Source organism: Myotis daubentonii, chromosome 8 (assembly GCF_963259705.1).
Source record: "Myotis daubentonii chromosome 8, mMyoDau2.1, whole genome shotgun sequence".
Lineage (NCBI taxonomy): Eukaryota > Metazoa > Chordata > Mammalia > Chiroptera > Vespertilionidae > Myotis > Myotis daubentonii.
In genome coordinates this window covers 66,951,887-66,965,518 of record NC_081847.1, presented here as the reverse complement: position 1 = coordinate 66,965,518, position 13,632 = coordinate 66,951,887, and the positions used below count along the sequence as shown (strand labels likewise).

The following is a 13,632-nucleotide window of genomic DNA, read 5'->3' as shown; positions in this document are numbered from 1 at the left end:
AGTCCCTGCGGCCCACACTTAGAAGGGCCCCGTGTCTTGTTTATTGCTCTGCTGTTGCTGTCTTGAAATTCTCAGTCATTTCTGGACAAGGGCCCCACATATTTCTTCCTTACTGAGCTCCACACACATGAAGCATGTCCTGTGGGTGTGGCAGGAGCTGGCCCTGCCCTCTGTGCAGAGGTCCCTCCGACAGGCAAACCTGAAGGACAGAGGCCGCTCCCCCCAGGCGCTCCCTTTCTGTTCACCCCTCACCAAATTCTGCTCTGAGCCAGAGTCAAACCTGGCCTTGCCTGCCTCCGGTGAGTATTCGGGGCTATCAGGAGCTCCCCACAGAGCACTCGTGATGTGCCTGCCAGACACCGTGCCTGGCCCTGGGGCTGCCCCACAGGATGAAGACAGGGTGACACAAACCTGCTTTGGAGAGCGGCCACGGTGTTTGGACAGGTTCTAGCCTCAGACTAATGAGAGGGCACAGTCCTCTCATGACAAAGTCCCAGCTTGGAGGGCAAAGCCCTCCCAGCACAATTATAGACAAAGGCTATAGCTGTAAGCGTGACCTTATGGTCCGAACCTGTGGTCCCACGTGGCTGAGTGATGTGGGCTTGATAGAGTTCAGGCGCATGTAATTGAGTAGATTCGAAACCCATGAGAATGTTGTAACCACGCCCTTACTTTGCCTTGTGGAATCTGACTATACAATAAAGACACAGCTTTCAGGCTGTGGTGCTGTCTCTCCATCAGAGGGCAGCGTCCCACTCAGCCTCAGCTTTATTCTCTTGTCTATCTTTTCTAAATCCTTCACCACCCCCTCTCAGGCTTACCCATGGCCGTGCCGGCTCTGCACAACCTGCCACTGCAGCACTGAAGAGCGGAGGGTCAAGAAATGAGAGCATGTAGGGGCGCGGCCCAGCAGGCCAGTGTTCCCTCCGGGAAGGCCCTGTGGGAGAGCAGGGAGATACGTGGGTGTGGGAGCTCATGGGTGCTCAAGGGAAGACTTGGTGGTAGAGGTTGGTCCCAGACCTGGGACTTTCAGGATGGCTGGGGGAAACCTAGGGCCCCCTCCCCAGCACCCAAACAAGGACAGTGTGGTGAAGGGAACCCCTGGGGTAGGTGCAGCGCTGGGCCAGCCACAGGAGGGCCGACAGCTGTGGCTGGAGAGGGTGTCACTGGAGCAGCACTACTCAGCCTGTGGCTTCAGGTAGAGAACACAACCAGACCAGGATGGAGGCTCTCGGGAGGAGGCAGCAGGAGTCTCTCTCCTCCCCCTTTCCCTCTCCTGAACCTGCAGTCTGGAGCAGGCAGCTTCCAGCCCGCAGTCCAGAATGGCTGCTCCAGCTCCTGTCCCCGCATCCTGGTTCCAGCCAACCAGAGGGGAAGGAGGAAAGGGACAGGCCTCTGCCTTTCAAGGAACAAAGCAGAGCTCACATCTAGTACTTCAGTTCACATCTAGAACTGGGGCAAGGAAGGCTGGGAAATAAGCCAAGTGCCCCCGAAAAGGGGCTCAGAACCAGGGAGAGCCAGCAGGCTATGCCCAGGAACGAAGCGTGCACACCAAGGCTTTCAAGGAGGGGACCCAGGCTCAGAATCTGCCTGGGAGATGCCAACAGGGCTGTGAGAATGAATTGCTGGTGAGGCAGGGGCCTGTGGCAGTGGGGACAGAGGGGATACTGAGGAAGCAGCTCTTAAAGAGGTAAAACCAACAAGGTTTGGTGACCAAGTTTGAGGGTCTGTGAGGCCCAAAAGGTTGGCAACCGCTGCTCTAAAGCACACCCATGCCTTCCTTTCTCCCTTATGTGTGTTATCTCCTAAACTCTAAGGGTCCCCATGAGACTTGTAACCAGGAGGATTGAGCAGTGGCAGCTCGTCCTGGGCTTACCCCCTGAAGTCTCCAAGGCCCCCTTTTTCTCTGACTTTCCAATGAGCTAACCATAGCCCCACCTTGGCTCACTTTTCACTGTGACTTTTCTCAATGAGCCAAAGCTCATTTCTCTCCTAGAACATTTCCAGAGACCCAAAGCAGCCCCGCCTGGGCTCTCTCCTGCTGCTTCTGCTGTCCTACGCCCTTTCTTTGACTCCCTGTCGCCAGCTTTAATAAATGCACTCTCCAAATCACCTGGATTTGCATTGGGAAATCTTTCCTGCACTAAGTCAAGAACTCACAAGCTATAGGGCGGCAGGAGGCAGACCTGCTCAAGGCCCAGGTCCTGCCCAGGAACAATATCCCCATTTAATTTTCACACCAGCTTTGCGTAGTTGGTGCTGTTGTTCCCATTTAGACTAAGTAAACTGAGGCTCTCAGGGACTCAGCGATTTGCTCAAAGCCATACACTGAGTCCCAGCCCAAGTCTCCAGACTTGGGCACCCTGCTGCCTCCCAGAGAAGGAGGGTGGGTGGCAAAGCCCCAGGTGTAGTGCCACTGTGCAACTCTTTGTATCTTTTAAAAAAAAAAAAAATTTATTGCTGAAAGTATTACCTATGTCCTTTTCCCCCCAATGACCTCTTCTAGCCCCACCCCAGGCCTTCACCACCCTATTGTCTGTGTCCAGGGGTTATGTATCTTAAACCTTCTTCAGGCAGTAACTCCCTAAGGCTTGTGGGCCCCAGGGCCTCTTGCTTCAGAAGTACCTGACTCTCAGTTCTCTGGTACAGTTTTCCCCAAAGTGGAAAAATGCTATACCTTCAAATGTCTGCTTGAGGGACTAAGGCTGCCCTAAGTCCTGGCAAGAACACTCCGGACTTTGCGATGCCAGTGGCCAGGTGGCAACCTCACCCTGCCTTGGGTTTCTCAGTCTGCTGCAGTGAGAGGGGGCAGTGAAGGCTATGTAGTTTTCCAGGCAGAGGAAAGAAGATATGATGCAAAATTTCATTCTTTGTTTTTTCCTTCAGGTGGAGAGGATATTAGAGAATGGGTGGGGGGAAAAATGCTTTATTTTTTCATTGTAGACTCACCTCCTGTAACAACTATTTGGGTCAGGGCCAAAGGGGTTGTGGGGCACACCCAGGGTGGATTGAACGAGCCCATGTTTCCCTTGGGGAAACAGACGCTGCACGGACATCTTTGCAGCCACATCTATTCCATAATTTCCTTCCGTGATTACAAGTCAGAGGCTATTTGCTTGTTTCCTGTTTATTTGTAACTAGAGGCCAATGCACGAAATTCGTGCAAGAGTAGGCCTTCCTTCCCCAGGCTGCTGGCACCAGCTTCCCTCTGGCACCCAGGACCCAGGCTTCCCTCGCAGCCCCGGCTTTGTCCGGAAGGTCGTCTGGAAGGACGTCCAGAATGATGTCAGGTCTAAGTATCATATTATGCTTTTATTATTATAGATACCATAATAGGCACCTTCACACTCACCTAGACACAAAATGTAATGGGGCACCAATAATCTTAGTAATCAAGATAATACTGTAATTTTTAAAATCAAAATTAATGCAAAAGAATGATAAACCAAATAATGTTTTAAATAGTTAGAATCTGGCTTTTCTTTTTGCATCCAATTTTAGTATGACTCAGCACAGCACTGCTACTGATCTTGTCCCCACCCTGCCCCACCATCACTCCTTTTCTCTTCTCAGGGGCATAAATAAACCATCCCCCTACATTACATCATGTGTATAAGCAGTGTTTCTTTTCCATTGTTGCTTATTTTGTCAGTGTTTGTTGATTTATTTTTCCCAGTGAAAAATATGTGGATACCTTGAATTAGGACAGAATACATATATTACCCAATTAAATTTATGAAAATTAATATTTTTTTATTCAGCCATTTTGCACTTATCAGGAATTAAAATGAAGGGAGGAATAGATGTGCTTTTCCATTCTTAACGTAGTACAGCTACACACTACATATTCTAAAAGTATGGAAAACTACACACAAGTACCCTGGTAGGTGTGGCTCAGTTGGTTGGTGTCATCCAGGCACCGACAGGTTGCTGGTTTGATTCCCCATCAGGGCACATGCCTGGGTTGTGGGCTCAATCCCGGATAGGGGGTGTGCAAGAGGCAGCTGATCGATGTTTCTCTCTCCCTCTCCCTTCTTCTCTCTCTAAATGTCAATAAAAACATTTTTAAAAAGAAAAAAAAAACTACACACAAGTCAGATGAACCCCCAACTCCCACTCAGCACTCCTCCTCCATTCCTTTTTGGGACATCATGTCCTGTGTTTAGAAGCTGGGGTTGTGGGGCACACCCAAGTAAACTTTCAAATATGCAAGTCAGTGCCCGCCCGCCTGCCCCCCCCCCCTTCACGTCCTACTCACACCTCCTCTCTAGGCTCAGCACTTACAACCAGTGCTGCACTGAGCCCTTCCCAGGTAGTAAGTAACTCAACGCCCCAAGCGAGGAATTACTATTAAAATGACTTCCCATTTATAGAGAGGCAAACAGGCACAGTGCAGCGACCAGGCAGTGAGAGAGCCAGGGTGGGAACTCCTGGCCTCTGGCCATGCTGACCCGTCTCATGTCAGGCTCCTTCGGGCTCCCAGGACCTTGCATAAACCCTGCCCTCCACCAGCAGGCCCACCCCTATCAGCTTGGCGAGCTCCCCCTCCTCACCACTCCTCCCAGCCTACCTGCTAACTTGTTCAACTGATCGCTCATCCTGTCATTCAGCCCTCACAGCTTCCCCTACTGGACCAACACAGATGAAATGCACTGGAGAGGGAAGGGAAAAGATTCCCCCAAGTTCTGGAAAACAACAAGAGTAACAAGGTGTGAAGTGACATGAAACCACTGCAGGGAGGGCCACCATGCCCAACATCCAGCCGGTGGAAGAACAGTGAGCTGACTCTTCCCCGGGCTCCGGGCACCACTTGGATTTCAGCCTGCTGTTCCCAAGGCAGCCGAGAGAGAGGCCTTGGGGTGCAGCTCTGTTGCCGATGGACGATGGACGTGGGTCCTTGCGGTGTTGAGAAAAAAAATCCTTTTGGGAGACCCACAAGGGAGGATGAGGTCTGGTGGTAAGATTCATTTGGGTGGAAGTAGAAGGCAGTTTCCCATGTCCCATCGCTGTCCCTCCTGCCATGGGACATCAGGGCCAGAAATAGACCCAGCATCCAGAGACCCTGGGCCACGTTAAAGCTGAGTCCAGTCCACAGTTTCTCACCACCCGGCTAGCTTGGTTCGGGTTCCTGGCGGCAATCCTAGCTGTGCTGCTGTATCCAGGCTCTGCCTGGAGCCTGTGTTTAGAGAATGGCCATGGGACTGCGGAGGCCACATGGCTATGGAGTGCGAACAAGTGAAGGAAAGGGTGAGCGTGTGCTATTGCGAGGGAGGGAGGGAGGGACTGGCTTTGTTTCCTGGGATTAGATTACCTGGGTTTGGGAAGGACCCGTGTATTCAAAGTAACCTATCAACTTCCAAGCTTCCGGAGCTTCTGATGGGACCACCCCAACCAATCCATTCTTCCCCCAGGCTTGACTGACAGTCCTCTGTGGTCATTTGGCTTCTATGCGCATGCCTCATAGAAGCACCTCCTACTCCGCACTGTGTACCTCCCCCTTCATTGTTCCGTCCCTTGCCCCAGTGATTGGCAGGAAAGGAGCAGTGGTTCCCTGGGAGTGTGTGAAGATGTAACTTCCTGGTGAAACAATAATGTCTGATTCCCTTTGCTTTCTTCCTTTAATATCCAGCTACCTACACAACACCTGGGCCTCAGGGACCAGATAGGGGCTTGTAGGGGTCTGAAAGCCTGAAGGGCATCCTGAGAAAGCCACCTCTGACCTCCCTAATAACGTCCAGGAGGAGGCTGGCCTGGGGCTGAGGGGAAGTGGAGGTACAGTCCCCCTCTTGGAACGAGGCCCAACACAGCCAGTGGCCAGGGGGTGGGGAGTGGGAGAGTCAGAGGGCTTCCTCCCCCTTTCACTTCTCCCAGCCCTGCATCCTGGGATTGCAGAGCCAGCTGCTGCCAGGCCTCTCCTCTGTCCTGCCTGTGGCCCAGCCTGTCCCGGTGCCTGGGGTCATGGGCAGGGACGATCAGACACTTCAGCCATATGAACAGCCTTCCTGAGAGAGTAAGTGCTCAGTGAATGAGTGCTAGAAATGCTATGGCTCAGAAGCCAATCCTCACTTGGCCTGAGGGGGAAGCAGCCTGTGTCCTCCGGTCAGCCCTATCCCACTCAACATCCTCCAGGGCCCCCAGGCCAGGCAGTTGGTCAGTGTGACTTCCCCAAGAGGAGCCCAGGGGGAAGCTGTGCCCTGAGGGGAGTCCTGCTCCGGGGCAGGGGTGTGATGAGGAGCTCGGCTGGGAGATTTCAGGGCCCCCACAAACAGGGGTTGCCTACTCAAGACCCATAGACCCAGGGCAACCCCTAATCCCTGAGTAGCCCTTGCTGGGCACCTAAACCTCTCCATGAGGGTCCCCAACTCCAGAAACTGTCCCTACACCCCATCTCACCATCTTCCCGGGGCTCACGTTCCCAGTGAATTCAAGCTTTATTGCCACACAGACTCTGCTGCTCCCTCCTGGCCATCTCTGTGCCTGTGAGAAGGTGGCGTGGTTTTAGGAAGCAAGCGGCCAGGGAGAGCCAGAGTGGAGGGGAGGGGGACCTGGGGAGGAGGCTAAGAGATCCCACCCCAGGTTTCCCTGAGTGGTGCCCAGCCCAGGGCTGAGGGGCTGGTTTGTGCACGGGGGAGGAAGCTCATCCTAGGTAACCCTCCTCGGGGCCTCCAAGCACACCAGGGTGGGGAGCCTCAATGAGTCTCTTCCACACACCACGATGCCCTGGAGGGCGCAAGGAGCACACAATGGAGCACGTGGTCGACCAAACCACATGCGTAGTCCACAGGGAGCCCGTGGCCCAGCGTCAGTCAGCAGTCCAGGCCAATGGACACCAGCAGGTCCTCAAGTGCATGCAGCCGCCGCTCCATCTCCTTAATGTTGCTGTAGGTCTGCACCACGCTGGTGATGTGGAAGCGGATGTCATCTACCAGAGGGATGGAGTCCTGCTCCTGCCGGCCTCTCACAGCCGCCGCCTCCTCCCTCACGGCCTCCGAGAAGTCCTCCTGCTCCACCAGCTGTGAACAGGCACACTCAGGGCACACCGCTGCTTGCCACCCACCACAGCCTGCCCCCACCCACTGAAGCTCCCACCGGCCCACCTTCTCGATAACCTTGGCCATGTACTCGGTGCACTGGTCCTCGAGGCGTGCCAGGCGGAACAGCTTGGCCACACGCCACAGGCCCACCACACTGTCCTCATCCAGCAGCTGGGCCAGACTGCGGCCACACAGTCGTTTCAGGCCCGGCAACAGGTACATGTCGGCCATGCTCAGCACATCATAGGCCACCTCCGGGGGCACCTGCAGTGAAAAAAGGGATGAGGGAGGGTGCACCCTAAGGTCAGCAAGGCCTCTCAGGGGCTGGCAGCAAGGCTGGGACCTGCTGGCCAGAAGGTGGAGGCTTCGGGCAGAGCAGGAGCTTCCTCCCCTTGCCAGGTACCTGACCCAGACCCCTGCAGGCATCCGTGGGACCAGAAGGGACACAGAGTCTGGGGTTCCCATGGCTCAGGCAGGGCAGAGCCTGGGCTCTGAGTCACACAGACCTGAGCTTGGAAATTCTAGCTGTGGGACCTTGCGCAAATCACTTCACCTCTGTGCTTCAGATCCTCTGTGAGATGCAGACACAATCATGTCTGCCTTAAAAGGCTGCCAGAAAAGTGACAGAAGTTGCTTCTGTAAAAACTGAGGCAAGGACCCTACTAAAAAGGTGGGGGAGTACCTATTCACCAGCTCCTTCCCACCCACAGAGGCTGTGGGATGTAGGGCACAGCCACAGCTGTACCCTGTGCTGGGAGAGACCATGTGCTCCACCCAGACTGTGGATGGCCACAGGGAGCAGGCTGGAAACGGAGCAAACAGGACCTCTGCTAAGCCCCTCACAGGCCATGTGCATGGTGCTTACTTGTGCCAGGCACTGTACTTGCAACATACACGTTCATTTGCATAAGACCTTAGGAGCTAATAACTATCAGTACCACCCTTTTCTAGAGGGGGAAACTGAGGCACAAAACAGTTGAGTAACTAGCCCAAGATCATGCAGCTCTGGGGTAGGGGTGAGGCTAACCCAGAGTAAAACCAGGTTCGGAGCCCAAGTCCTTGCTCTGAGTCGTTAAGAAGTTGCCCTCTGGGTGGCAAAGCTCTTTCTAGGGTCAGGATGGGCCAAGGTGGATGCTAGGTGGCAGGGGCCAGAGAGCTGAACTATACCGCAGGAGAAATGAAATAAAGAGGTAGGAGGGGTTCTCTAAAGGGCTAGGTGGTAAATACTGTGCCACAGGGTCTCTGTTACAACCACTCGGCTTTGCCATTGTGCAAAACCACCAGACAGTAGAGAAATGAATGGGTATGGCTGTGTCCCAGTAAAAATGTATTAATGAAATGGGCTGTATGTGGCCTGCAGCCCAAGATGGACTGGCCTGCCAGAGGGAACTCACCTCCACCTGAAGGAGGAAGCAGCTTCTCTTCTGTAAGCTACCATATTTGGGGGCCTCTTTATTACAGTAACCTTTGCGTGTGCGCACACACACCCTGCCAGAGGACACCCTGCCAGAGGGTATGCTGGTCTATCTGTTGCTGCCCATGTCACCCTATGTTAGGGGGGGCCTTGGGGCAGGTGAAGACACAGGGAGGCAGAGAGCCTTAGGGGTCTGCAGCAAACTAAAGGCAGGGGCTCAGGGCTTCCCACTATTGTGGGAACCCAGCGTCACTGTCCTCTGGCTGAAGAAGCTGGGGGCCCTACGTGGCTGACACTACGTCCCTCAGTGTCAAGTGTCCATGACATAGGTCTTGTCACTCATTCCCGTCGTGGATCTAATAAGGACGCCTCTGCCTGAAAGAAAAATCGAAGTGGGCCCCACACTCGCTCTCCAGCCTCATGGGAAACCTGTCCCTCAGAGCCAGTGAGGACCTGGGCAGACCCTTGAAGCCCCACAGTGACATGGGCTGTGTACCTGTCCTGACTATTGTGCCCCCCCCCTTGCCCCTGGCACAGTGCACACAGCCCACCCCAGTCCGCACCTCGGTGTGGTTGGTGTATATGTAGTAGAGCACATGGGTGAAGACGTGGGGCGTGAGGCCATGCAGGGTGATGGCTGGGAGGCCACCAGAGGCCTCTAGCCCTTCATTCTCTCGGAAGTGGTCATCCAGCAGGGCCCGGAAGTAGTCGCTGCGGCCACAGAAGAAGGCCTGGGGGAGGCTGGGCTTAGGAAAGGCCAGGGCCTGGGCTGTGCCCACAGAAGCTGGCCTAGGGCTTAAGACAGGGGTTTAGGGAGCTGTGGGGTGGACAGCACCTTGTGGCAGAGGAAGCTGCAACCCTCCACTTGGAAGCAAACATCAGGACAGCTGTTGAAGCCATCAGGGAAAGGGAAAGGCAACTCCCCAAGATCACCCTGGGGGATGGGAGAGGAGACACCATTAGATAATGTAGGTGAGAGAAGGCAGAGTGGCTGGCCTCAGCCAAGAGCCCACTCTAGCTTGATCCTGGAGGGGTGAACTGCAACCTCATTTGCAGATTTAAATACAAGACAAACAACAAAAGTAAACAACTAGGCTCAGAAAAGGGAAGTGAATGGCTCAAGCCACATAAGGAACTAAACCCCAATGTGGGGCTTGCCTACCACAGCTGTTCCCAGGTAAGTCACCTGCCCACCAGGCCCAGTCCCAGGCCCCTGTGTGCTTACTCGGAGCTCAGGGGGCAGGGCACAGTCAGCCAATAAGGCCAGGTCCTCCCGGAGCCGGGGGTCCTCTGCGGGGGGCCTCATGCTCAGCACCTTCACATGAGTGCCTGGCTTGGACGCCACTGCAGAGATAGTGCAGCTTCAGGAAGCCAGGTTGGCCCTGCCAGTTCTTGCCCAGAGCCCTGGACCCCAAAGTCTGGACGTACCAAACTCAGACACTTCCTTGCACTTGGCCTCCAGGTCGTTGAGCAGATCCAATAGCTGGCACTGCTTGGCCAGGCGCTCACAGTCACTGATGTGTTCCACACCGACATCCAGGCCACCTGGGTGCAGCGTGGGAGGCTCAGCGCCTGAGAGCGGCCGTTAGCAGTGCCCAGGCACAGCGTTTCATAGGTGGTCCCTCTGCTGAGACTTCTGGGCCTACATGCTGCCTTAATTTCCCCACAAGAGCCACTGTCTGAGTTCTACAGACCCCAGAACAGATAAAAGGGGGCTCAGTTTTTGGGTGAAATAAGCTCTTACTTAGCAGAGCCCAGCTCATTGTCTCCCAACCCAACCCAGGAGGCAACTGGAACTGCCTTGCAATGCAGGGGACAAAGCACCAGGTGGTAGGTCAGCCCAAGGCTACAGCTGGACCTGCTGCTGGACAGAAACGCAGCCCTCTCCCTGCCCGCCCGACCCAGGCCTGGGGTGTCACCTGTGTACAGGTACTGCAGCAGGGCCCCAAAGGCCACAGCGTTGATCTGCAGGCAGAGAGCCGGGAAGGAAGGTCAGAAGCCTGGTCCGGCACAAGCCCCCCGCTGCCCCTCTGCTCTCCCGCCCAGAGAGGGATGCACCAGTGGATGTCTGAGGACCACGATGCTCTTGCCCTTCCACTTGGTATCCAGCATGTTGGCAAAGTAGCTGCTACGTGCACCCAGAATGCAGCGATGGGCCCGGAAGGGCTTCCCGTGCACCACAAAGAGCACATCACTGTGGATGCCTTGATCCAGAAGCCTGGGGGGGGGGGGCGGGAGGGGGGTAGAGAACAGGTGGAAGAGGGCTCAGGAGAGTGCCTCTCCTCCGTCTCACCATTCCAGTCCCTCATATCATCCTGTAGGAAGGCTCTCAGCCCCCTGCAGGCCACACCCACCACAGACGCACTGGGCAAAGGCCATCAGATGCCCCACGCTCCATCTCACCGTTGCAGGAATTCATCATAGTAGTCCCGCCTCCTGGAGGAGGGTGTCACTTGCTTATAATCAAGCAGGGCCCGGCGGATGGTATCACTTGCAGCCCCATAGAAGCAGCGTTCACCGTGGAAGGTGTTGGCCTCACAGCGGGCTCCTAAGGGCAGCAGAGCTCATCAGTTAGCAGGGCCATGGGGTGGCATGCTGCAGCTGAAGAGGGGCCTGGGGAAATCCTAATCTTCATCCTCCTCCTCCATTTCTCCCTACATGTAGGGCCCATAGCCCTAGAGACTCCTTCCTAAATGACCCTGGGCCCACTCTGACCCCAGGGCTCAGGCACACAGGCAAAGTCCTGTACACTCACATACACATATTCACTCACACATACCACAAACAACACAAAACAGAATAGGCTCCTGTCCTCACTGAAGTGACACTCCAGTGAGGCAGAAGGACAATAAACAGATTAACAAATGATATCAGGTGCTATGAAGAAAAACAAAGCAAGATGATGGGTGACTGTGATAGCAGCTGCCAGAGAGGGAGGCCAAGGAAGGGCACTGTGGCGGTGACAATGTACAGAGACCTGAATCAAGTGAGAGAGTTGGCCATGCAAAGATCTGGGAAAGGGCATTCTAAACAGGAGGACTAGCACGTGTAAAGGCCCTGAGGCAGAAGCAAGCTTGGAGCGCTGGAGCACCAAGGAGAAGACCGGTGTGGTTGGCACAGTGAGCACTTGGGAGAACCAAAGAGGAGGCCAGAGAAGGAAGAGCAGGCCATGTAGCAGCTCCCAGGCAAAGCAAGGTATTCTAGTTCTATGCTAAATACAGTGGGAGCCATTAGAGGATTTTAATAAGCTCATCACATTTGTTGAGCTCCACTTGGCTACAACATAAAAAACAGACTGTAGGTGGGGCAGAAGGGGCAGCAATAAGACCAGTGATGAGGCTGGCACTGCATCCAGGGAGAGATGGTCCAGGGAGAGATGCTGTAGCTGGGTTAGGCAAGAGCAATGGAGATGGAAAGTGGACAGAGGAGAGAATAGGTCCTGAAAGTAGAGCTAACAGTACTTGCTAACTGGGTGTAGGGGTGAGGGAGGGGACTTCAGGGTGTTTGCAAATGTGTACACATGCTCTAGAGCCCTTGAACACACGAACACACGTACACACACACACACACACACACACACACACACACACCGGTGGATGGTATTCCTGTCCCTTTCCCTCACCATTGGCCAGAAGGTAGAGTACCAGTTCTTCATGCCCACATAGACAGGCATAGTACCTGAGGGGGAGAAGGAAGGAGTACTGGGAGGCAGCTGTCAGGACGGAAGGGGCTGCCCCACCCACCCTGACCACCCTCCCCTAGCACTCACAAGGGGGTACTATCCCACTTGTCCCATACATTCACATCCACGTCTCGCTGCTCCAGCAGGTACCTGGGCAGGGAAAGGGGAGGTCAGAGCCTGGGTCAGGACAGGCTCATAGTCTGGGAGAGAAGACACCTGTGTAAGGGGAAGGAGGGAAGACATTCTTTTTGGCTGAAGGAAGTCTCCCCCACGTGAGGGCAGATGACAGGCAGATGAGAGCAGTAAAGACATTCCAAGCAGAAGGGCCAGTGAGGCAGGATGTAGAGGTGGGAACACAAAAGGCAGACCCTGAGCTGAAGAGGCTGGAACTGGCCTGCAGGCATTTGGGAGTGAGGAGGTGGCCCCTGCTCTGCTTCGACAGGACCCTCTGGCAGCTTGGGTCCAAAGAGGAAGCTGCTTGCAGGCATTCTGGTGGCATGGAAGCATGGAAAGAAGTAGACCGATTCGAGAAGGCGGAAGTCAGGAGGAGGTAGCTGATGGAATGTCCAGGAAAGGGGGTCATCATGGATGGTGGTGGAGCCTCACTGAGCAGGGCCGCCTTGGGGGGCATCCAGGTTGCACGAAGCAGTGCGGAGCAGCGTTTAGCGTTGGGAGTTACCAACTAACTCCTAGGGGCACCGATGTGAGGGAGGGGTCAAGGGAAGCTGTGGGCGTAAGTAATGAGGAAGGAAGGGCCAAGGAAGACAGGTTCCCCACCCCCAATAGGGCACTGTCTCCCTTCGACAGAACCATTGAGATGGCGATTTCAGCGCCATTATTTGCTTTAGCTACATTTATGAATTTCTGAATCCCCGGTGACCAGAGGCCGATTCTGGTCCCCACATGTTCCCAACGCCAGGTCCAGAGGCATGAGAGGAACCACATCGGGAGTCCCAGGCCTGCCCCCAGTCTGCCCCCAGCACTCGGAGGGTGAACTTCCTCTCCGCCCACTTCTCCTCCCGGCCTTCCGTGGCGGTCTTCTCCAGCACCTCCTCGGGGACCCGCCCCCGGGTACCCCCGCTGGGGAGGCTGCGGTGGTCCCTCCGTGGCCTGTGAGGGGGCGGCTTTGGGGGGGATCGGGTGCTGAGGCCAAGGCGCCCGCCTGTCCCGCGGCCGTCCCCTGCACACCCAAGGCTGGAGGCGCTCTGAGGGCGCCGCACTCTCCCGGGGCTGCGGGGTCCTCACCGCACTCGACCCACGTCTCCCTTCCTGCAGCTGGTGAAGAGGTCGCTGATATCCATGGCGCAGACGCGGCGGACGCACTGACGCTCCGGAGCCGGACGTAAACAGGCGCCGGCCCCGCCACGCCCCGCTCGCCACGCCCCTCCCTCCCGCTCGCCACGCCCCTCCCTCCCGTTCGCCACGCCCCTCCCTCCCGTTCGCCACGCCCCTCCCTCCCGCTCGCCACGCCCCTCCAGCGCTAGCCCCGCCCCCGTCCCACC

The 13,632-nt window shown here is 55.6% G+C and overlaps 1 protein-coding gene across 6 annotated transcripts; it reads right to left on the bottom strand.

Annotated features, from left to right (window-relative positions):
- Nucleotides 1-6,412: 6,412 nt before the first annotated feature.
- On the bottom strand, nt 6,413-13,502 carry ABTB1 (ankyrin repeat and BTB domain containing 1). 6 transcript variants are annotated; one of them, XM_059706773.1, is made up of 12 exons: nt 13,376-13,502; nt 12,218-12,280; nt 12,071-12,126; nt 10,852-10,996; nt 10,507-10,666; nt 10,368-10,413; nt 9,877-9,993; nt 9,674-9,792; nt 9,284-9,382; nt 9,012-9,179; nt 7,098-7,298; nt 6,413-7,013 (listed from the first exon to the last, which is right to left on the bottom strand). In XM_059706773.1, exons 1-12 carry the CDS (start codon nt 13,429-13,431, stop codon nt 6,807-6,809), a joined length of 1,437 nt encoding a protein of 478 aa, XP_059562756.1. In that variant the 5' UTR covers nt 13,432-13,502; the 3' UTR covers nt 6,413-6,806. The 6 variants fall into 6 exon arrangements, with proteins under 6 accessions (XP_059562756.1, XP_059562755.1, XP_059562757.1 ...); XM_059706772.1 differs by lacking the exon at nt 9,674-9,792 and having other exon boundaries at nt 9,877-10,127; XM_059706774.1 differs by lacking the exon at nt 9,284-9,382.
- Between the last annotated feature and the right edge of the window lie 130 nt (nt 13,503-13,632).

Bases quoted from the DNA above. Each gene is read 5' to 3' on its own strand.
- ABTB1 (XM_059706772.1), bottom strand. From the start codon at position 13,431: ATGGATATCAGCGACCTCTTCACCAGCTGCAGGAAGGGAGACGTGGGT. The intron at 12,127-12,217 runs GTGAGTGCTAGG...TCTCCCCCTCAG, and splicing joins AAGTGGGATAGTACCCCCTT to GTACTATGCCTGTCTATGTG. The intron at 7,014-7,097 runs GTGGGCCGGTGG...GCCTGTTCACAG, and splicing joins TGGCCAAGGTTATCGAGAAG to CTGGTGGAGCAGGAGGACTT.